The following is a 23,911-nucleotide window of genomic DNA, read 5'->3' as shown; positions in this document are numbered from 1 at the left end:
CATTTCTAATTGTCAATAAGTTAGAAGAATGTAATCAATGTCTTTATTTTAAATTAAATTTCAAGGATAAATATGTTGTTCTTGGAAATTAAGAGAAGATATTCATATCTTTATGCTTATGATATAGGTTGGTCTTTAAATATTCTTTTATATAGTTTGATGATATTTTTATAATGATCATGTAAATGTAAGAGACATTTGTTTGTTGGTGCAGTGCTCGGTGCTTATCCTATCAATTTGATTCTTGGCCTCTCAATGGTAAATCATTTGGAGAGCTTGGGTATAGCAAGACATTTCAAACATGAGATAAAAGAGGTTCTAGATGATGTCTATAGGTAATTGGTAGATATTTTTTTGACTAATTGTAGTACATTTTATGAATTGATTTGCATGTTGTTTGAAATAAATGTTCTTCCTAGGCAGATTTTGGATAGAGAATGAAATGGGTGAAGGAATGCCATCAACATCAGACATAATAACCATTTCTAATAGTTAAGTCTTAGTTTCACATTTATTCTTGTTTCTAGTATATTTTATTCTATTTTTTAAGTTGTTAAGAATTTTCCTTTATTTGTATAGAATTAGGTTTTTCTGGTAAAGTTAATTAAATTACTTCTTATTTCTTTTCTTAGTTTATATATATAATATGAATTATGTTCAATTTAGAAGAAATATATTTTATAAAGTTGAACCACAACTTTAAAGAGTTATACATTGTGTTATGAATTGATATTTAAGGTTGAGTGTTTTGATTGTGAAGGAGAAAGAGAAAGGTGAACATTATGTACAGATTCATACTCAGTGTCTAGACACAACCTAAAACCTTATTATCTTCAATAGTGTTTTAGGATACTATTCTTAGATAAATACTTAGTGTCTAGATTCTTAGATAAGAATAGTGTGAACATTATGTGCAGATTCATACTCAGTGTCTAGATTCATAATATTCCTAACATCCTAAAACTTTGTTATCTTACTCATGAATTCTCTAGGAAGGTGGTGTAGTGCAGGGTCCTTGTGGAATGCCTCATGATGACCTTGAGTGCACAAAGCTATATCACTAAGCTTGGATACATGTACTAGTCCATCCATGAGAGCTCCAAAATCAACAAAAGTGCCAAATGACTATATTCTTCTCACTATCCCTATAAAAGTTGCACCACAAACTAAATCTTTATTTGGCACTCTTGGATTCCCATTCCTGCTAATATTTCTAGTGGGTACTGACTGTCCTGAACTGGAAGGATCTTCAACAACAAGTGATTCAGTTTCTGATAATGAGCTAGACACATATGATTTATCGCCTTCTGATGGCTTATCTAAATCTCCACTTTATCTAGGAGCATCAATATTTGGCTCCTCAAGTGTCACTTCATTCCCAACTGATGCTAAAATTCTATGTAATAGTGAACCATGTCTTTTGTTGGAATATATCTCTTTCTGATAAAAAGTGAAATTATTTGAAAATGATCTAAAAGGTAGTGACTTATTTGCTATTGCAGAATCTATAGAATTTTGGGAAGATAATGTTCTTTTTGAATATTTCCTAGTCCTTGTGTTGTAATGGACATAATGATACTATCTTGTTTTTGAGTTCTAACAATTATCTAAAGACCATGGGGTGGTTGTAGTGGAAAAACCACCTTTGCTCACTTAAAATGATCTTTAGATGTAAGATCACCATATGGATGCTCAATTCCAGTAAATCCCAGTAGTTTTTTTTCACTGAGAATAGCTATTGTTAAGATATATGTTTGGTAAATTTTTCATAGTGATTTTGGTCTACTCATTTTTTGAGGGATGGGGAAGGATGTAACTTATATTAATTACCCTAGAGATAAATGATTCATCTTTTAAATGAGGTGAGCATAATGATTACAAGGATCAACCTCAGAAAGGGAAGAAATTACCCAGTCCAGCCCCTCCATGAATAAAGAAAGCCAAATCTTGTCTAAAATGGTGCAACCCTGTTTATATGGAGTAGGAAGGTAACTTTTTGAGAATAGCTTTATAACATGTTACAATGGAAGTAATAATGTCAGCCAAATTGTAAGCTATTTAATTTGTTGTTGTTTATTTTGTGTATTCTATTTCTAGAACCCTAAAAGCTACTTGATCTCTTGGAAGATTGTAGATAACTCAAACAACTAAAGGGATTTATCTTCTTCCAGCTTTGTCAGTATCTTAGGAAAAACAATTCAGGCTTTACTTCGACCAGACTACTAATATTTTGAGGATACATTTAATCATCCTTGATTCCTTTGAATGAGATGGCAGTCAGTTTATGATCCTTTGTTTTGTAGACAACTGGCATGTGTCTAATGATGTGTTGCAAGTTTCAATCATCTATTCCATTCTCGTCTCATTCAAAGGTAAGAAGAAGATAAATTGTGGAAGGTGAACTGATTACTAAGCTTCATGCACCTGGACATGTTATCATGTTCATATACATTTCATTCTTAATGTTACAATCCACTTAGATTTGTTGCAAAAAACAACAAAAAATGTAATGTAATGTGGAGTACAAGAATATATGTCTATGTTTTGACATCAAGGCAAAGCTGAATGAACATTGAAAAAATAAATAGAATAGTGGGGATAAGGGCTCAAAAAAGGAGGCAATAAGATAGACTTTTGGCTAATCCAGTGAGCTTGTCTCAGTACCGCTATGCTATCTCTAAGTTGAAATTACTAAAAAAGTGATTAGGTGGAATGTTCTTATCTAATATGATAAATGCCAAATCTTGCTTGTCAATGTTCTCTACTCTCAAACCTCTTTTTTGTATGCAGTGAAGCCCTACAAAGGAAATGCCCTACTGTTCTTCAGTCTATACCTAGATGCTACAACCAATGATACCAGTCTACATGGTAGTTACCCTGTTATATGTCGATGTAAACCAACTTTATGCTCAATATATATTTGTTCAATAGTCATGGAATTTAGCTTTATACTCAAAGATTGCATTAGTTTGAAAGATTCTAAAGCCTTTTTATAAATGTGTAAACTAAATATTAATGTTATGTAGTCCTTATATAGGTATGTGTATATGTGCAGATTTAAGACAATAAGCTTTGTATTTTTTAAAAATTACCACGTTAAAAATAAAGGAGAAAGAGATTTGATTTTACACATTTTAATGTACAGTTTTAATTAATACTCCAAATTTAACATGTATATTTTACAAATATAACATATTTGACTACTTCTCAAGCATTTGGGCTGCAATTTTATTCTCACTTCTCCAACTTATAGTTTTAGTTTATATGCAAGTACTTTTTGATTTCACAGATTCTATAAACTATCAGTGTTGGAGGTCTATTTCTCATGACAGATTTTGATTTTTTGATCTCTTCATGTATAAATCTTTCAGGCTCTAAAGAAATTTTTGGATGGAGATGCCATATTAATGTTAGATCCAAAAATAAACAGAAACCCCGCTGCAAACTTATTGATAGAGAAAGTTCTATTAAGGAGTGGTTAAAAGGCTTGGCAATGATTTGGTTTTGATCAATTAGGTATGCTTCATGTGTCTAGACTTTGTCTACTCAGAAGTTAGCTCTTGTTTATGGCCTATTATTATTATGAGCTTTATAAGTTTATATAGTTCATTTCTCTATTGAAAATTGCTATTACATTTTGGTTTTCTTTGTGTTGTACATAATTGAAATTAAACCCATTTATTTCTTATTATAGGGCCGCATCAGCCTTATGCTCTAAAAAAAAAGAGGAAGCCTCATGTTATAAGATTAGAACCACAAGAGCCATAGGAGAATGTCAAAGATAGTCACCATGTGCCTATTAGCAATAGGCACATTGTGACTATCTTTGGCTGATAGGCACATCATGACTATCTTCGACATTCTTCAATCAAGAATTCTCTTTCAGTTGATCTCGCAAGGGAGATTAGCTAGCAAAGATGCTTTGTTAGCACCTTCAGAATCAATAGGAAAGTGGGGTGTGGGACCTCCTCTAGATAATGGTACCATTGGATCAAATCCAACATTAAACAATCAAGGTTTAGAACTAGCTCCAAGGTAGTTCATCATATTAGAACATGGAAAATGGTGCCTTGTACTACCTTTTTATGTTTATCGCTTACCTATCTGCAACTCCATAATCGATATTGAGAGTCTCTTGCCCTCACTGTGCAACTGAACTACTTTACTTTTATTGATGCAACTGAACTACGAGTGCCTTTTGTGTTCTTGAAAAATCATAAGCTTTCAACTTTTGTGAAACCATTATGGATGCAAATGAACTACAACTGGTGAGGTGTCAATTTTAAGGCAATTTTTGTTTCTATAACGTACAGTTCAATTGCTAGAAATATTTCATCTAGAGGTGTCAATTGATACATTGTTAACTTTTCATGTCATTTTCTACTTTGGTTAGGTAGTTCTCCTTGCATTTGTAAATCTTGCTACAGTCTTTAGTCTAATGACAGTTTGGTATTACATCATCCAGGGTGATAACATAGTTGACTTAAAACTTTGCATTAAAGAAAACATCAAGGGATAATATTTGAATTGTGGATATTTGTAGATTATGTTGGTTTTGGACATAGTTATAGTTATAGTTATATATGTGCTCTTATGATGATGTGATTGAGACTGTAAGTTTTTTTGTCATGTTTATCTGTTTGAAGTGAAATTATTGGCTTTCATTCCTGATAAATAATTCTTTCCTAATTTTATTTTTCCCTATAGTCTTCACAAGCAATGGTGTCTCAAGAACCAAAATTTAGACAGGTTGTGCCAATTATTGCAAAGGCTTTGCTCTCATAGGAGCCTTTTAAACTGCACAAAATTTGAGTTGTAAAGAATAATTGCTCAGTGGAGACTTAGGATATCATGCACATTTCTTCCTCCTTCCCATTGTTTTGTATGGAATAAATCATGTGATGAATGAAACAATGGTGTGGAGGTAGAAATGTGCATGATACCCTGACTCTCATGCACTGAGCAATTACACTTTAGAATCAAATTTTGTGCAGTTTAGAAGGCTCCTATGAGAGCAAAGCTTTTACAATAATTGGCATAGCTTGTCTAAATTTCTACCTAGCATTGGTCAAAATTGTGATGCACATGTCTTCCCTTTGACATCAAATGTATCGCACTAGTGTAGAAAATTAAGGGGTGTTGGTCGCAATTTCAACACAAAATTGGCCATTTGGTCGTCTCAGGTGAAGGGGTTTACGTCAAAATTTTGACCAGTGATGACCACAAATGGGAAAATAATAGTTCAGGTTGGACTAAGGAAATAAAAAAAATTTGCGTCGATAACTCCACCTTTATGAAGTCAAAACTTTGATGCAAAATGTCTGCGTTGAAAAACCAACTAAAAAAGATCGACAATAAGTTTAGTTGCCAATTCGACCAACTCTAGTTGCAATTTTGACCTTATTGCGTCAAAATTTAGGCCTAAATTTACTACTGTCAAAATTTATCTAAGATCAAAGTGTAAACTGCCTCACATTCAGCACTCTATACTCACAACTCCACCACAATCCTACTATAAACTATCTCACATTTCACATTCTGTCCATCGACTTAGGAAAACTAGCCCTTAAGCTACTCTCTAGACTCAGTCCACCGAATGAATGCCTAAAAGACTCCACAAGACCCCCTACTTATACCTAACTAAGCCACAAGTTGGCCTAACAATTACAAATTTAAATAAACCCCTCATTTTAAATATATGTTGAGCCACAAGTCAGCCACAACACAAATTAAATACCCATACATAAATTAAATGCCAAAAGTCAGCTCACAAACAACTCGGCACCAACAAAAACTAAGACCAAGCAGAACACTAGTAAAACCAAGGATTGTCAAGCTCCCACAAGTGTTGCCAAATTCCAATACATGTCGAGCTCCCAGACCATGTCGAGCTCCATAGACCATGCCGAGCTACCAGAGCGTATCAAGCACTAGACCTTCTTTGACCGAGTATCAATCCAAGCACCCTCTAAAGCAACTATTGAACCTTCTCCCATGAACTTCAAAGTAGTTGCCGAGAAAATCCAAGATGCTCCTACATCAAACTCCCTAGGTAAATAGAAAAGTGTGTCCCACAATTTGATGCCCAAAGAAATATCAACAATGTCTTCATCTTCACCAAAGGCTTCCACTCCAACAAGGATAAGAAACCAATCTGCACATCATCCACATCTGCATTGGTCTGTCAAACACTAGAATCTCAACCATCTAATTAGTGTAATCACCTAAAAATGGTCATCTAGACTATTAGCCCCCTTTTCAACATTTTGGCTAAATTAATTCAATCATTTATCTAGACCAAATTGCTAATAATCAATTTATTTGATTATAACCTATAGTTTGACTATGCTATCCTGAGTTCATTATTTGATTAAAAGAACATGTCCCCTTTTGATTAAATAAAACACCCCATTCTTCTAACCCACTTAAAGTGCACACATAAAGTCTTTTTTCTATTTTGAAATTAAAAGAAAAGGCTTTGTGACTTTTGTCTTATATGACAAGTCAACTTATATTCTATTGGTTGACTTGTGTGTGCACATGGATCACTCCTCTTTTTGAATTCCACCGTTGATCATCCACCATCTTCATCTTGATCTCCACCGTCCATACATCTTTAAAAGGGAGAGAGCTTTCCCCCTCAATCAATCCATCCTCATTTTGAATATTGTTATACTGCAGGTTTTCTAATAGGTTTCTTTGGAGCTTTGTGGAGAACTTCTATTTCTTGTCTACATTCTCTCATACCATAGCATCTTAGCTTAGCTTTCATTTTTACATGTAGCTTAATCTCACATAGCCTAATAATGGTATTGTAACACTCTCATACATGTTTTAGCATAGCTGCATTTTTCATATTCATTCTAGTTTAATCTTTAGTTGCATTGCATTCTTGAGGAACTCCTTGGGACATTTGCATTCTTGCATCTTGTCTTTGGAACCTCCCATTGCATGGTTTACTAGCAAGAAGAGTATCTCTAAGGCTCATCTGAGAGCTTTTTTATTCTTGAAATATACTCTCTTGCACTCCGTGGATAGGGAGCTCTAAGCCGGCATCCAAGCATTCGAAACTCATGGAATTGTTTGGATAGAAGGGTTTAGAGTGGGACACTTTCGAGTGTACATTTTTGGCGCCCACCGTGGGGCTTGAATCAAATTTTCAGCTCCATTTGCTTTCATTTCTTATCTTTGGTTTTTTACAGCAGCATATTGGGTCTAATCAAATGCTTTTGTAGAATTATCACTTTGGTTTTAAGGCCAAGCCATAAGTAAATTGGTTTGAAGGCCAAAAACTTAGTTGGTTTAAAGATTTGATCAAATCTTTTAAACCGCTTGGAGTTTGGTTCTAAATTTTTTTTTGTAGGTTGGATATATGCTCAAAATGTCTCAGTCCGATTTTCAAAGCATTTTGATGTGATTTTTTGGAGTTATGAGTTTTTCTTTGTTTTTCATAAAAAGTTGTTTCTGATCGCAAATCAGCGAATTTTTTTTTAAAACTTACATTTTCAAAAAGTTTTTTCAATTCTAATGGGGGTTCTTTTTTTGTGTTTTGAATTTTGAAGTCGTATTAAAGATCAAAAACTCGATTTGAGAAATTTGGCCTATTTTGACAAAATCAATCTCGAGAGCGCAAATGAAGAGATTTTTTTAAATTTTTTGCATTTTTAGAAAGCTCTCTGATTTTTAATAGGGGTCTCTTCTTTTCATTTATGTTTTTAGATTCGAAATAATAGCAAAAAAGTCTAATCTTGTTGACTAGGTCAAAAGCAAAGAGTAAAAATGAGAGCATTTGTGATTAGTTTGCACTTTCTTTGCATACACTTGATTGGAAGATAACTTGGATATTTGAGGCAACTATCCACTTTTTATTGTACTATTTTATGTTATTTCACACTAACTTTTGTTGCTAACAAGTTGTGATTTCAGGTTGCCATCCTTGTGAAAAAAATTGAAACATTGCATAAAAAAAACGCATGTCAAAGCTTCAAATGCACAAGGGCTACTAACGATTGTTTGCAGGGCTGCCCAAAGCATAAAAACTCAAAATTTCTTGCTTTTTTGTTTTCATGTGTGGAATTGAATAATTGTTCATTTTTCATAGGCACATAAAACTTGTGATTGGAGTCTTTTGGTAATAGGAGAGTATGCTCTTCACCCTTGTGGTGAATCAAAAATCTTGACTTGACATTTGGTTTCAAAACCAAAGGGTAACTAAATCTTCTTGGCGTGTTTGGGAGAAAACAATTGGAATAGGAGAGTATCCTCTTCACCCTTGTGGTGAATCAGAAATCTTGACTTCCGAAAGTTGATCCACTTTGTATAGTTAAGATCCTTTAGAGGGCCTGCTCTCAGACAACCTGAGAGGGACGACCCAAGTGGGGACAAGCAAATTACCTGGCTCTTCCAACCCACTATAAACTCAAGGCTATCAAGGACACAAAACTTTGGTAGATGTAGTGTTTGTCTTCGCCTAGTGTGATTGCTTATGGGATTTTGACCATAGGGAGATCACTAGGCAAGAATGCTTAAGGTACTCTTGTGATCGCGAGATCGGTTACTCATCGCAAGGTGAGGTGTCCCGTAATTGGGAGCAAGAGGAACACTATGAACGGAAGCCTGATCTAAAAACTCTAAGTTAGTAACTGCCTTTTTTTTTAGCCGCTCAACTTCTTGGTGCAAGGATCGATCCTAGTGGACTACCCGGATCACCCCAAGATTTACACTCACCATATGTGTTCCCTTGGTTGTGCTTATGGCACTTCCATGACAAAGCCAATATCTCTTGTGGGAAACCACTTGGTGTGAGGCGAAGGAGCATCAAGCGTGGGCCAAGTTGTTGAGTAATGAACCATGACTTTTAGGTAGATATTGCTTGATGTGTTCTCGAATGTGCTAGACCTGTGAAAATCTTTAGAACATACACATGACAATAATTCTAAGGAATTCTTTTGAGACCTCAGATATGCTTGTATCATGCAAGGTTGCTTTGTCCCTTGCTTAATTGTTTGAAGAATACTCCATGTGTCACTATCTTGCTTGGAAAGAAATTGCTTTTGAACATCAAACTTGCTATGCTATCAACTATTGTCAAACTTTGTCAACCAAGTCAAAACATCAAATGCAAATATTTTCTTGTGTTGCTTGCTAAGGGGAGTCTCATCATTTGACTTTGATTTTCTATGTCTCTAGTTTTTGAACATGCTTAAAGTGGTTTTTTGGTCTTAGTGCTCTTGGTCTTTTTGTCTTCATGGTCTATGCATGCTTGCTAGTTATCCTTTTGCTAAAATGGTTACCTTGATTTCTTGACTACACTCTTGGGTTGGAGAGTTGTTCACTTGTCACCCTGCTTGCTCTATCTATTTGGCTATTTTGGCATCTTGCCTAGCTATTGACTTGAGTCATTCATGTCATAAGTTTCTTGGACATATTGTTTGACAAGTCGCTTTAATCTCTCTCTACTATCTTGGCAAGTGAACACTCTACCTCCTATAGTTTCAACATCAAGTTATCTTGTAGGCTCTTTTATGCTTGGCTTTGCATCTAGAACAATGGGATCTAAACCTTGTGCTACCAAACTTCAACTGAATCTAGATGATCATGATATCCTCCATGTCACTAAAGAGTTTCAAGATCTATATGTGCAATATAAAGAACTAGAAGAGACAAATGATCTTTCTTACCTTCATCTCTCTAAGCGCATGATAGAAATGAAGTCTAAACTTGAGAAAAGGTTAGAGGAGAAGATTGCATCATTACATGAATCTTCCTTAAGGTCTTTACATGCATATGAGTCACCTTCTTTGAGGTCATCCTCTTCTTCTAGGTCTACATGCTCTACTTCAAGACATCAAATATCTTCATCTTCTAGATCTAAAGACCTCTTTAAGGAACAAGCAAGTGATACTTCCTTTGCGCCTATGCCAAAATTTCATGATGGACCTATCTTTGACCAAGATAATGATGAAGACATGAATGCATTCTATTCACTTGAGAAACAACAAGAAGATCCTAGACATACTTCTAATAGAACTTTTGCTCCCTTGGAAGATTCTTATGATGACACTTTGCAAAAACTTCTTGGCAATAAGATCATCGTGTTACCTAAGTCTAGCTCATATGGAAATCCATTCTTGGATACCTATTGTGCCTATCATCAATCTAATGACCATGCTACTTTTGATTGTATAGAGCTGAAACATAAAATCCAAGATCTCATTGATGATGAGATTGTTGATCTTGGAACCTCTAGTGACTCATGTGGTGAAGATACTTCTCTTGAGCAAGATTACATTGATGAACCTATGTCTAGTAGTGGCTTCATTACATCTTCCACTTCTTCCAACACTCGTGCATCTCCAAACACTTCAAATCTTTCCAACATGCCTCCATCAAATAAAGAACCTAATGCTTTCCACATTGACTATGTGTATCCTCAAGGGCTACCTCTAAAAGAAACTCAAGCTAACCTTCACTTGGCTACAAACCTTTTCTATGCTACTAATCCTAAACATCCTCAACCTTCATGCACTACTATGCCTAATCCAAGCACTACTCCATTCACTCTTCATTCTCCCTTGTCCTTAGAAGTGGCTCCATGTCAAGAGGACTCTCAAAAAGAAAAAGCTATAAATGTCAAGAAAGATCAAGATCACACACCCTTTCATCTCTTTCAAGATTTTTCCCCTCCATATCCTATATCTTGTCCACCTCCTAAGTATGATGAAGATACCACTTCCATTATGTCCGTTGAGCTTACTGAAAATTATGAGAAAATTTCTCTTCATATGCTATCCAAGGCTACTTGTCAAGATCAAAGCACCCCCTCATGTTCTACTTCTCCATATCCACTTCAAAATTGTGCTCAAGCTTCAAGTGCTACTATTAAAAATGTTGTTCCTATCAAAGGTACTCATGAGTCTATTGATGGCTTTGACCATGTTGCTCATTCTAAAGATGTTGATATCCCTTCCCACTATCCATTTGCATCTTCTAAATCTATCCTTGGTCCTTATCCATCTAAGCTAAAGCATTCAAACCTTCCATCCATATTGGGGCCTTATGTTCCTCCATCTCCTACATTCACTCATAGCTCATTCCCTATCTCTCCTATAATACCTCAAGATCAACAAAGACACTCATCCTTGATGACTTTTCACCCATCTATACATCTAAACCAGTCATATCATCCTTATTCATCCACAAATCCCAAGTCATTTGGAAGTTAGAATAAACATAAGAATCCATTGAAAAATGAAGATCACTATGTCCCATCTAATCGACATGTGAATGCTAAGAAGGAGAATGCACAAAAGAGACCGCAAAGGTCCACTGTTAAGAGAGCTAAATCAAAAAAAATGTGGGTTGCTAAATCCATCATTGAAGAAATGCAATCTCAAGCACCCAAAGAACGAGGAAAATCTAAAGCTATATGGATTCCAAAGTCTCTTTTAAAAGACTTGAAGACTGAAAATATTTCAAAGTTGACATTCAAGCTTCCAAAGGCTTCCATTCCATCTTCTTCCAAAAATCTTCCTAAAAATATTCCAAAGCCTTCCACTCGACTTTTTTCCAAATCTCTTCTACCAGCTCATACATCTAAATCTCAAGCTATTTCATCCATGATTCCTCCATCATTCCAATACCCTTCAAGGTGTGTGTCAATGTTGATCTTGTACAATATTTCAACTACCCTCATGAAATTCTCTAAAGCTTACACTAACTTTCTATACATGAACTATTATCCTCCATACAATCTTCCTACTACCATTTCTCTTTCATCACCCTATCAACATCTTTGAGCATACCTTTCTATGGCCTTGGCTTATCATGACTTATCTTTTCTATAAGAGCACTATCTACATTCAAACAACTTGAGCTCTTTCTAAAAATTCAAAAAATTCAAAAAAAAAAAAAAAGAAAAAAAAAAGAAAAAAATGAAAAAAATTGAAAATGTGCCTTGGTGAAAACCACTTCTTGTGGCACCTTGGTAGCAAAAGTAAAGAGAAATAAATTTATCCTATGGTAAAAACTACTTCTTGTGGCACCTTAGATAAGTACCATGATGAAAACCTAGCAAACAGACATCATGCGTAATTCTTCCATCATCCATCTATCCTCTCTTCTCTCTTTGATCTTGACAATGTTGAGCTATCTTTTCATATTAGCTATCTTATCCATGAGATTTTCTATTGTGCTCTCCCATTCACTCATAGCCTCTATCTTGAGCTTTATTCTTATTGCTCTATCCCATTGGTATACTATCTAGTTGACCCCTTGGTCTTGATCATAATAAATGAAACATGGTTCTCATAGGTCTCTTGACATGGCTACTCTTTTGGACTACACGCTTTCATGCTATCTTACTCATTAGCTTTCATCGCTTATCTTATATGCTATCGCACTTGTTGGCTTCATTGCTTATCTTACATGCTATCTTGCTCATTTCTTCCATTGCTTATCCAAAACATGCTTCATATGACTATTTCACCTCTTTCCCTAGCTTGGGTACTCTTGAGGAGTCAGTCCTTGAGGATCACTTTCACTTGCTTCATACTCTTTTTTCATGCATCTTTGCTTATCTATCAGCTTGTTTCTCCATCGTGTCCTATACCTTGCTAGACATTGGGAGAAAATGATGTGATCTTGCTTGAGAACTAGTGATCTCTAAATTATTCTAAAAAATCCAAAAAATCATATATGATGCTGAAAAAAATCCTAAAAATTAGAAAATGTCCTGAAAAAAAGATCTTTTTAGTGAAAACCTAGCAATAGGCACTTTGGTGTATCATAAAAAAAAAAAATTTAAAAAATTTAAAAAATTAAAAAAATTGAAAAAAAAGTCCTGAAAAAAATCTGTCAAGTGGTGAAAACCTGGAAACAAGCACTACTTGAGACCCTTGCACCTATGTCTATCTATCTCAATCATCCACTTCGCTACACATTTCCTAGCTTAGAATTGTTTCTTGTCCTCATCTTGGGGGCACAACTGCTTAGCCTATTGAGGTATTCTTGTCCATTAGGGTTTCTTTGACAACTCACAAAATAGTGTTTCTTAACACTACCCCCACCCACTTTGACATCAAGTGTTTTTCAACACTTTACAGATAGTTTACCTAGGGTCTCCGATGTTGCGATATTTTTCACTATCAGAATCAAGTCTTGAAGAAATGGCCAAGTGACTTACACACATGCACTTTAACACTTAAACGACTGAGCTATGCTGATCTTTATCTACTTTGTGTGCTATCTATGATGATTTCTTTGCCATGTGTTCCCTCCCTAATAGTCTTTCGAGGATGTCATTGACTAGAAGACTGGGGGCATGGGGCATGTCTTCTTGATTTCTGCTTGTGAGTATACTTTGTTTGTTTATAGTGTTGTAAGCATTCATGCTTGTCCTATTCAACACTTTGACTTATAAATGTATCATCCTTGACTGTTTCACAAGACCGCACTCAGGGTTTATCTTGGCACGTATGCCTTGATACAGGTGTAATCTTGCTAAATTAAACTTAGGGAATCTAATTGTGTAGTTATCTTGACTTACATGTCTCTGATGCTTAGATTGGATTTTCACATACCTATCTAATATCGATCATATTCATATCCTCATAGTTATACTAGTGATGGTTGTATGATCTCATGATGTCCCTAATAAATGCTCAATGATGAAATTAAGAGTCTAAATGTTATGTGCTTCTTGCTGGTAAACCACATTGCATATTAGCTTGCATTTTAGGTTCATTTTCTAGCTTAGTCTTGCATTCTTGCATATGGGGAGAGCTCTCTCTTCATCTTTTTGTGGACATATCAGCTAACTCCTTTCATATATTTCTTTACTTTCTTCTTGTTCATGTCTTTTCACCTTCTTAATCTTTCGCTTCATCTCTTTTCTATCTTTTCATCACATTATATAAAGTTTTGACCTCTTAAATAATTTTGACGTCCTAGATTCATTTTCGGGATCGAAATCCAAATTTGAGTTCATCTTGATGGTCAAAATTGTCTTTTAAAATTCTACTTTCTTCTGAGCAGTTAGCTGACCTTTTGAGGTCTAATCTCTGAATCATCACTGGGGCATCTTCATTTCTTCATGTCTTCATCATTTCCATACTTCATATATACTCAAATTCAACCATTTCATGTCTAAAATCACCTTTCTACTCATTTTGACCTAGTTTTTATGCTATATCCTTCAAGGTCAACTCTAGTCAAACTGGGGCCTTTTATCATTTTCTTATAGTCATTCTTGGGTTCTAATCATCTATCTGTTATCTTGGACATTGCTATATTCTAATTTTCTCATTTCTAGCCAGTTTTTGCACCCCCTTACCTCATTTCAATTTCGATCCCGAAGGAGCAGAAATACTCTATCACTGCTTAGGAGCATTTGTTTGATCTTCTCACTTGCTCTCACTCTATCTGCTTTTCTAAGTGTTAGTATTCTTCTTGAATTCTGACATCATCTCTTCCTAGTGTTCAGTACTACTGCTATCAGGCTGTGCATTCAGGACTTGCTATCTATTTTCGCATTTCACTCTTTGGAATTAGACATCTATATCTATCATCGCCTACTTGGCTTTGATTTTCTTTGACATAATGTGTTCCTAGATCAATCACACATTAGTCAAAGAGGGGCAAATGTAATCACCTAAAAATGGTCATCTAGACTATTAGCCCCCTTTTCAACATTTTGGCTAAATTAATTCAATCATTTATCTAGACCAAATTGCTAATAATCAATTTATTTGATTATAACCTATAGTTTGACTATGCTATCCTGAGTTCATTATTTGATTAAAAGAACATGTCCCCTTTTGATTAAATAAAACACCCCATTCTTCTAACCCACTTAAAGTGCACACATAAAGTCTTTTTTCTATTTTGCAATTAAAAGAAAAGGCTTTGTGACTTTTGTCTTATATGACAAGTCAACTTATATTCTATTGGTTGACTTGTGTGTGCACATGGATCACTGCTCTTTTTGAATTCCACCGTTGATCATCCACCATCTTCATCTTGATCTCCACCGTCCATACATCTTTAAAAGGGAGAGAGCTTTCCCCCTCAATCAATCCATCCTCATTTTGAATATTGTTATGCTGCAGGTTTTCTAACAGGTTTCTTTGGAGCTTTGTGGAGAACTTCTATTTCTTGTCTACATTCTCTCATACCATAGCATCTTAGCTTAGCTTTCATTTTTACATGTAGCTTAATCTCACATAGCTTAATAATGGTATTGTAACACTCTCATACATGTATTAGCATAGCTGCATTTTTCATATTCATTCTAGTTTAATGTTTAGTTGCATTGCATTCTTGAGGAACTCCTTGGGACATTTGCATTCTTGCATCTTGTCTTTGGAACCTCCCATTGCATGGTTTACTAGCAAGAAGAGTATCTCTAAGGCTCATCTGAGAGCCTTTTTATTCTTGAAATATACTCTCTTGCACTCCGTGGATAGGGAGCTCTAAGCCGGCATCCAAGCATTCGAAACTCATGGAATTGTTTGGATAGAAGGGTTTAGAGTGGGACACTTTCGAGTGTACAATTAGCATGCTCACTCCCAAGAACAAACTGAACATAATGCTTCAACATCAAATCCTCATCCACATTAGCAACTAGTGAATCCACACTACCAACAACAAACTCCACATCAACATCAATATGTAGATCTCCATCAACACATGCCAAACTCATAACACTAACAATCTCATTTCTCACAACAAGATGCTCTACAACGTACAATTCTTTACCAATAGCAACTAGATCATCCATGACCAAGTGCTTTGCAATTTCATGTCAAACTCAACCAACAGATCATGAAAACCAACCTCCATCCTAGCATCAACAAGGTTAGGAATATCCTTAGCAACAACCTCAAGTTGCTCTGCAAGTTCTGCATCAAGCTCCACAAATTGATCAACAAAATCACCCTCTTCCACCTCGACCTTGCCATGTCATCTTCTCTCTCGAACAAGTCTCTTAACCATCTAGACAACTCTCTTATGGATCGGTAGACTCCAACTCCACAAACATCCATGAAATGCTTTCCTCACCCCGACCTTAACTCGATTAGCCAAGCTAGCTTCAAATCAAGCAAACATCTTAGAAAACCTCCTCTCCACCACATCATAGAGATTCGTAATCATCCTAGGGTCTAATCCTCTCAGAGCCATCTCCCAAGATCTTCGTAAACCCTCTGCAAAAAATTTGTCCCATGCTCCTTGTGATAAACCCAAATTGTTTGCTAGTTAGATTGCAACCTACCACCTCACATGAACAATCAAGAACCACATCACAAGTCTAGGACCACAGATCTGCAACTCTCAAACTCTTCTGCGATCATGCCTCAACAAGATCAACCTTCCATCTTCACAACCATATGTCCTTCCAAGGTCCTGGTGCAAATTGCCTCAATTTCAATGATCTATCTACATACTTAGGAACAACTTTTACTCTGATACAACCTAATGCAATACAAGGCAAGAGAATTCCTAAAGGAGATGTCCTAGCCCCCAACAAATAACCACACAGTAGAAATACAATGCAAGATACACAATTTGATGCCAAATCATAACTCTTTATTCATAAAATAACTGTTACATGCAATGTGTCAGGTTATAAGGCCTTCCCAGTTACAGCCAAATACAAAGCAAGTAAAATAATAGTTCTATAAGATCTCTCAAGATCCAATCCAAACCCTAGCTAGTCCATATCCACTCTCTGGTAGAAACCTCCAAGGAAGATCCAACTTGTGCTCGCAAGCCCACTAAGAAATCTCCTTATTTTCCAAGCCACAACTACTAGCTCTTCTCAAAATTTATCCAAAATCCAAGTGTAAACTACCTCGCATTTGGTGCTCTATCTACACTCACAACTCCACCACAATTCTGCTATAAACTGCCTCACACTCGGCATTCTATCCATAGACTTAGGAAAACTCTCCCTTAAGCTACTCTCCAGAGTCACTCCTCCGAATGAATGAATCACTCCATCAATGAATGCCTAAAAGACTGCACAAGACCCCCTACTTATACCTCACTAAGCCACAAGTCGGCCTAGCAATTACAAATTAAAATAAACCCCTCATATTAAATATATGCTGAGCCACAAGTCGGCCACAACACAAATTAAATACCCATACATAATAATGCCAAAAGTCGGCTCACAAACAACTCAGCACCAACAGAAACCAAGACCAAGCCAAGCACTAGTAAAACCAAGCATCACTGAGCTCCCACAAACATTTCTGAGTTCCAACACATGCCGAGCTCCTAGAGCATGCAGAGCTCCATAGGCCATGCCGAGCTCCTGGAGCATGCCAAGCACCAGTCCTTCTTCAACCGAGTATCAGTCCAAGCACCCTCCAAAGCAACTACTGAGCCTCTTCCCATGAACTCCAAAGTAGTCACCGAGCAAACCCAAGATGCTCTTGCATCAGTATTCAAATATAGTACTATCCATTGTCAAAAATATTGGATATATATTTGATCTCATCTTTGAAGACTTATAAGGTGATAGATGGATACAATAAATTAAAGACACATAGACTATGGTCTATGTATGCACCCAAAAATGGTCGCCTAGACTATGGGCCCCCATTATTCAATTTATCAATTTATCAAATTTTCTGAATCAATGGTTTGTAATATTTTATTAAATCAATTCAAATCAATTTCCTTGATCAAATTCGATTTATTTCATTTCTAAGATTGATCATTTTATTCCAAGCCTTATTTAATTAAAAGAAAATCTTCTCTTTTAATTAAATAAAATAAAATCCCCATTTAATTAAAAGAAAACCTCTCTTTTAATTAAACAGTTCATCCACATTTAATTAATTAAGAGAAAAACCTCTCTTTTAATTTAATTAAATATCTTCTATTTAATTAAAAAGAACTTGCTCCCTTTTAATTAAATAAAAATCCCACTTAAATATCTCTTTTGATGAAAAAAGGAAATAAAATAAATTCTTTTTATCTAATTTCTCTACACTTAAAAAAGTGATCTAAGTGGGATTTATCTTTCCACTTTCTCCTCAACCACTCCTCTTTTCTAATTGGTGGAATCTTGTCTCACATGGATCACCACTTTCTTCTCAACCACTCCTATTTTCTAATTGGTGGAATTTTGTCTCACATGGATCAAGCTCTATTATCCCATATTGGTTGTGAGAAGCCTCTCACCTCCATAATTTCCTTTATAAGGGAGAGCCCTCTCCTCATGTTAGACACCCATGATTATGCTATCGTTATGCTGCAAGTTTGAAGACCAATTTTTGAAGGAGTTTGAATACAAAATTTTTTTGTGGAGAACTTCTATTTTCTTGTCTCTTTCTCTCTTGCACCCATCATGGGCTTTTAGCTTAGATCTTGCATTTATAGATTAGATTTTGCTTTCATAGATTAGATCTTATTTTCATGCATATTTGAAGATCATGGAGACTAGCATTCTTGCTTTTTCTCTTTGAATCTCTCATCTCATGGTGTACTTGCATGGGCACAAAAATAGGTCAAACTGAGGGCCTCCATTGCAAACCCTTGCACTCTATGAGTAGAGAGCTATGGATCGATTTGTGAGGGCTCATTCTTGAGTTTTCTTACATGTAATGATTCATAGAAGTGTGGCAACATTTTAGCACATAGGATACAATAAATTAAAGACACATAGAGGAAATGAGATATAGATAGAGAGAGCTAAAGGGTAAAGAAAGGGGAAAGACGAGATACAAATAGGGAGAGAGAAAGAGTGTCTATGTGAGTGAGCAAGAAGCATATTTCAAAGATAATAAATTTTAAATTCAAACCAATCAATCCCTAATTAAACACATTGTGAGTCGTAACATAATCTAGAACATCCATTTCTATTTTATTAACTATAATTAAGTATCAACCTTTGGTTAAAAATAAATTTCGAGTAGTTTTATTTGAATATAATAGTTTACATTATTAAATTTGAACGTTATAGAAAATGTTATCAACATATTTATATTTGTAGTACTAGAGAGAGAGGGGAAGAGAGGAAAATATAAAATATATGAAGAGGAGTAGAGAGAGAGAGGGGGGGGGGATAAGGATACTAATTGAGATATAGGAACAAAGAGATAAAGAGATATACATATACAAAGAAAGATGTAAATGAAGAGATAGAGATGATGAGATAAAGCCAAATTTAAATTATTGATTTGAAAATGCTAGGTTATCCATTTCATATAGGAAATGTGTGTGTGTGTGTGTGTGTGTGTGAGAGAGAGAGAGAGAGAGAGAGAGAGAGAGAGAGAGAGTATTTTCCCTAATATCCCATTTGTACATATGTCTATTAATTTAATATGAAAAAAATGTATATTATATGAGTCATATGATTGTTTATAAAAGAATATTAGAAAGTAGCATTTGTTGTGAAATTACAATGATGACATACAATAGCTTTATTGATTGATATATTAAATGATGCTTAGATGTTTTGGTGCGTCATAAATATTGGTACATGCAAAAAGACTTAGGTCCATATATAGAAGACATTGTCTATTAGAGAATCAATACTGATGTAAAGAGTGCTAGCAATAAATTATAAATTCGAGAAATATGATATAAGAATAGAATATTATTTTAGAATAGGACACATAGCACCAAAGTAGTCAGGAGTGAAGTTATGCTATTGTGAGCTTCCCAAGAGTCAATTATAATTGCTTGACATGTAAGAATGGTAAGGGAATAAACTGAAATGTTATTACAAGGAGAGTATTGAATGCATTTATCAGTCAACCCCAACTCATATTAATGTATACATTTGGTTGTATTTAGTTTTTTCAATTTTATAGTAAGATGAAGATGATGATGATGGTTTGTGTGTGTGTGTGTGTGTGAGAGAGAGAGAGAGAGAGAGAGAGAGAGAGAGAGAGAGAGAGAGAGAGAGAGAGCTCAAATGAATTCACAATCCTCGTTTATGTTACCTCTACAATAATCACTTGGTCAAAAAGTCCCTAAGTTATTTTATTCATTTATATCCATTGGATATTTTGAATGTGTGTGTGTGTGTGTGTGTGTGTGTGTGTGAGAGAGAGAGAGAGAGAGAGAGAGAGAGAGAGAGAGAGAGAGAGTGTGTGTGTGTGTGTTAAATGGAAGCGGACAAATACAAAGAAGTAACCAGGTGGAAATAAAGTGATATATCAAAGAAGAAAGGAGGGAAAATAGGGATAGAGTGCAAATATATGTATCATAATCAAATATAATTGAGGGGGATATTCATGAAAGGAGAGTCAATGAGAAATGATAAAGATATATGAGGGGATAAGTAGATAGTTGCTAAGTAAATATCACACACACACACACACACACGAACATGCACACAGGCACACGCACAAACACACACGCACACACACACAATATACACATAGATATATAAATAAATAGATTGATTATATCAATAATAAATATATGGATAGGATGATAATATCAATGAGAAATAGAGGAACCATGATATAGATAAAGGTAAATAGAGGGTCAAATCAGAGACACATAGGGAGGGAGAAAGAAGAAGTGTCTAAATGTGTGGGTGAGAAATATATAAAGGTAGGGATACATAGGTAGATAAGGTAGATAAGAGGCATTTGGATATAGATAAAGAGGAATTAATAATTAGGAGGGAAATAAATGGGAAGAGTAGAGGAGAAAGATAAAAGAAGAGAATGATAAATATATATGAGGCAATATATAGATGTTGGATATATAGATAGATGGAACACCTACATAGAATAAATCAATGAGAAATATAGGAAACAAGATATAGATACATAGAAGTGAAATGTGAAGAAGGGCAAGCTAAAATAGAGACATAGAGGAAGAAATGAATGTCTATTTATAAATAAAAATAAAAATAGAAATATAAAGATTTCATCAAAATCAAATGTAAATGTATGGAAGACTATGCAAGCCTTGAAGTATATAAAGTCACTGTAAGTGGATATCCACTGAATTGCACTCCAAGATCTTCGGATTGAATCCACGCCTTGTCTTGCCCTGTTATTTGAGCCCTCTGATTAGTCTCCGAAGGAAGAAGATAAAATGGAGAGCAGGAGCGTGTGCCTCAGAATTCACTTGGGCTATCCTGGGCGAAAGCATTTGTTTAGCAAGCAGAGAACATCAATAGCAAACCCTCGGAAAAGATGGAACCCTGTGCCTGTAACCCTTGCCCAAATGCCCACAATTCTGTCCTCTTCTTGTGTGATGGGCGTTGTGGATGTGGTGGGCAAACGAGAAGATATGAGTTTATTTGAGAAATGGCAAAGGATTATCGACATTCTCAAGGATATTTTGAAGCCCGCTCCCAATTCACCTGCCGCCGGAGGAGACTTGACAGGCTTCTTTTCTGCCAGGTAAGTTCACATTTTCCTGAACCCATTTCCTTGCTAAGTTACCATTTTCCTCAACTCACTCAAATTTACATAAATTCCCTACTGTTTCATGCCAAAATAAAATGTTCTCCAATTCAATAATAAACATTCAATGTATTCAAACAAGTGCTGCGCGCAGCTGCAGTCCCTGCCTTCGGTAAGGGCGGAGCAGAGTGTATCGCAGTTTCGACGCATGCATTCTGTAGTCAATCAGAAACTGTACCTTATCGCTAGAGATCTCAAAATTGCACCACTAGAATTCAGTACAAACATGACACTTTCTGTCTGTAGCAGCATAATGTATGATTTAATAAATTTAAGTGGTGACTTCCCTGCTGTTAAAAATACACGTACGGATATGAAATAACTATAATTAGCCCCATAAACATATAAACTCTTACTGCAAAGGTAATCAAGAACAACCAATCCATTCATTTATCGTAGTTCTATTTTGAATACAGTCAAAAGAGATTGTCCTGTTCCATAAACATATATAACTCTTACTGCAAAGATAATCAAGAATAACCAGTCCATTCATTTTGCGTAGTTCCATTGTGAATACAATCAAAAGACATTGTCCTGTAGCTAGAAGTGCTATATTTCTATACAAAATTTTAATATCTGTATTTCTTATGAAGACTATAGTGAAGTCGAAAGTATCTGCACGTTTCAGCATCTTCTTAAATCTGACCTGCGAACAGAGCAGCAAGTGGAATCAAAGTCAGAGCAGGGGTATATAGAGGTCTTCATTAGCCATTCATTGTAGAATATGCAGTGTCCATTTTACAGAGCTACAAAAGCAAGAACTTGGAGACTGTGCGGGTCAAATAGAAATAGAAGAAATGAACTTGTCGTTTTTTCCCAAAGTGCACTAGAGACAAAATATAATCTATCATATCATGTCACTACCAGATGGACCTAGAAGGTAAGTTTCCATTGAATAGTTTACTTTTTCTTTTCCATTAAATATAAAGTAAATACAACATATACATCGATAAGGAGGAGATATTTTCCACAACAAATCAGATTGTGATATTGTTATGAGGATTTAACTATGGAGTTTATTGAGTCAAACTCCTTGACCCATGTTTCATGAGTAGTGGTTCACATGAACCCATCTTTCATTAGAATAATTGGAACACTTAGAACTCATTGGATCTAGGTGATGCTCACAGAGGTGAAGCACTAGGACTTCCCGAGAGGTCAGCCAGCCCAGTACTGCTCTAGCTCGAGCACTATAGTTAAGCATGCTCGAGCTGGAGAAGCACTGGAATGGGTGAACTTCAGGGAAGTTGCGATGCCTCAGCTAGATCTAATGAGTGTTAAGTGTGGTAAGCGTGCTCGAGATGGAGTAGTACTATGATGGGTGACCACTTAGGAAGTCCCCGTGCCTTACCTCTGTGAGCATCACCTAGATCAAATGAGTGCTAAGTTTTCCATTTATTCTCACAAGAGATGGGTTCGTGTGAACCACTACTCATGAAGCACAGGTTAATAAGTTTGACTCAAAAAACTACATAGTTAAATCCTGATAGCAATATCACAACATATACATCATCAATACGATTACAATATCAGGACCACTGTGTCCAGCATATACAAAATAAAACTACATTGGGGGTTTATATCAAAGTATTACAAAAGTAAGAGGTAGAAGCATTAATACTTAAAAGCTCATCCCGTATTTGTGGAGGCACTGTCTACGGTGCCACGAAAATGCACATTCTCGTAGAAGGAATATAAAGCATATAAGAGCAAAACACTGGGATGGGTGCATATATGTTGCTCTGTAGCCATTGGCATTTGTGGATGGGGGTCTACCGACCACAGGTGCGTTGAATACTCCTGCTTCTGGATCTTCTGCTGGCAACACATTAGGCACATTTGTAGGTCTGCTAGGATCAGTGGATGCACATAAGTAAATTCTGCAAAAGGCATCAAGGGATGCTTGAGACGAACACCTTCCCTGTTCTGAACTGGAAGTTGCCTACTATCCTTCCCTGTGTTGTCTTGGCCCCATGGTTGCTTCCCACTAATCATCTCTGCCCTGCTCTGAACATTTGGATGCTGTTCACTATTCTGTCCTGAACTGGCCTGAGCCCCTACATGTTGCCCACCATCACCTGCCCTGTCATGACTGGAGCTACCACTTGCAGTCCTCTAATTACCATCTCTCTTCAATTGTTGTATGAATTGTGCCAGGGCGATATCAAACTCATCTTTCTCCTTAGCTGCGGTGTAACCATATGCCACTTTCTTCCCGATTACCTCCACTTTACCATCCTGGAGCAATTTTAGAAACTTATCCTCCTTAAGTTTGAGTATAGCTGTGACCTGTATAGAAATATTAGGATATATGAGTCTCCTTATAGACTCAGTTAGATGTCTAGACGTCTCAATGAAGATATATAGTCATTCCTAATTTTCAGATTATCCAAAGCAATCGAGAAGAAAAAGTAGACCAAAAGATTTCAGATTATCCAAAGCAATCAAGAAGAAAAGGTAGACCAAAAGAC

General features: G+C 35.8%; 1 protein-coding gene across 2 annotated transcripts in view; it reads left to right on the top strand.

Moving 5' to 3' along the window:
* Positions 1-20,940: 20,940 nt before the first annotated feature.
* LOC149557013 (uncharacterized) overlaps positions 20,941-23,911 on the top strand; it is a 38,449-nt gene continuing 35,478 nt past the window's right edge. The window contains exon 1 of one of the 2 annotated variants that reach the window (XM_089831667.1): positions 20,941-21,377. In XM_089831667.1, coding sequence (XP_089687793.1) covers positions 21,067-21,377 — 311 coding nt within the window. In that variant the 5' untranslated portion in view covers positions 20,941-21,066. The remainder of the gene's footprint in view (positions 21,378-23,911) is intronic. The other variant, XM_089831666.1, reaches the window with a different exon arrangement.

The sequence above is a fragment of the Cupressus sempervirens genome, chromosome 5, assembly GCF_028749045.1.
Source record: "Cupressus sempervirens isolate cs-2001-9-10 chromosome 5, ASM2874904v1, whole genome shotgun sequence".
NCBI classification, from domain to species: domain Eukaryota; kingdom Viridiplantae; phylum Streptophyta; class Pinopsida; order Cupressales; family Cupressaceae; genus Cupressus; species Cupressus sempervirens.
This window is presented reverse-complemented; position numbering and strand designations above follow the sequence as displayed.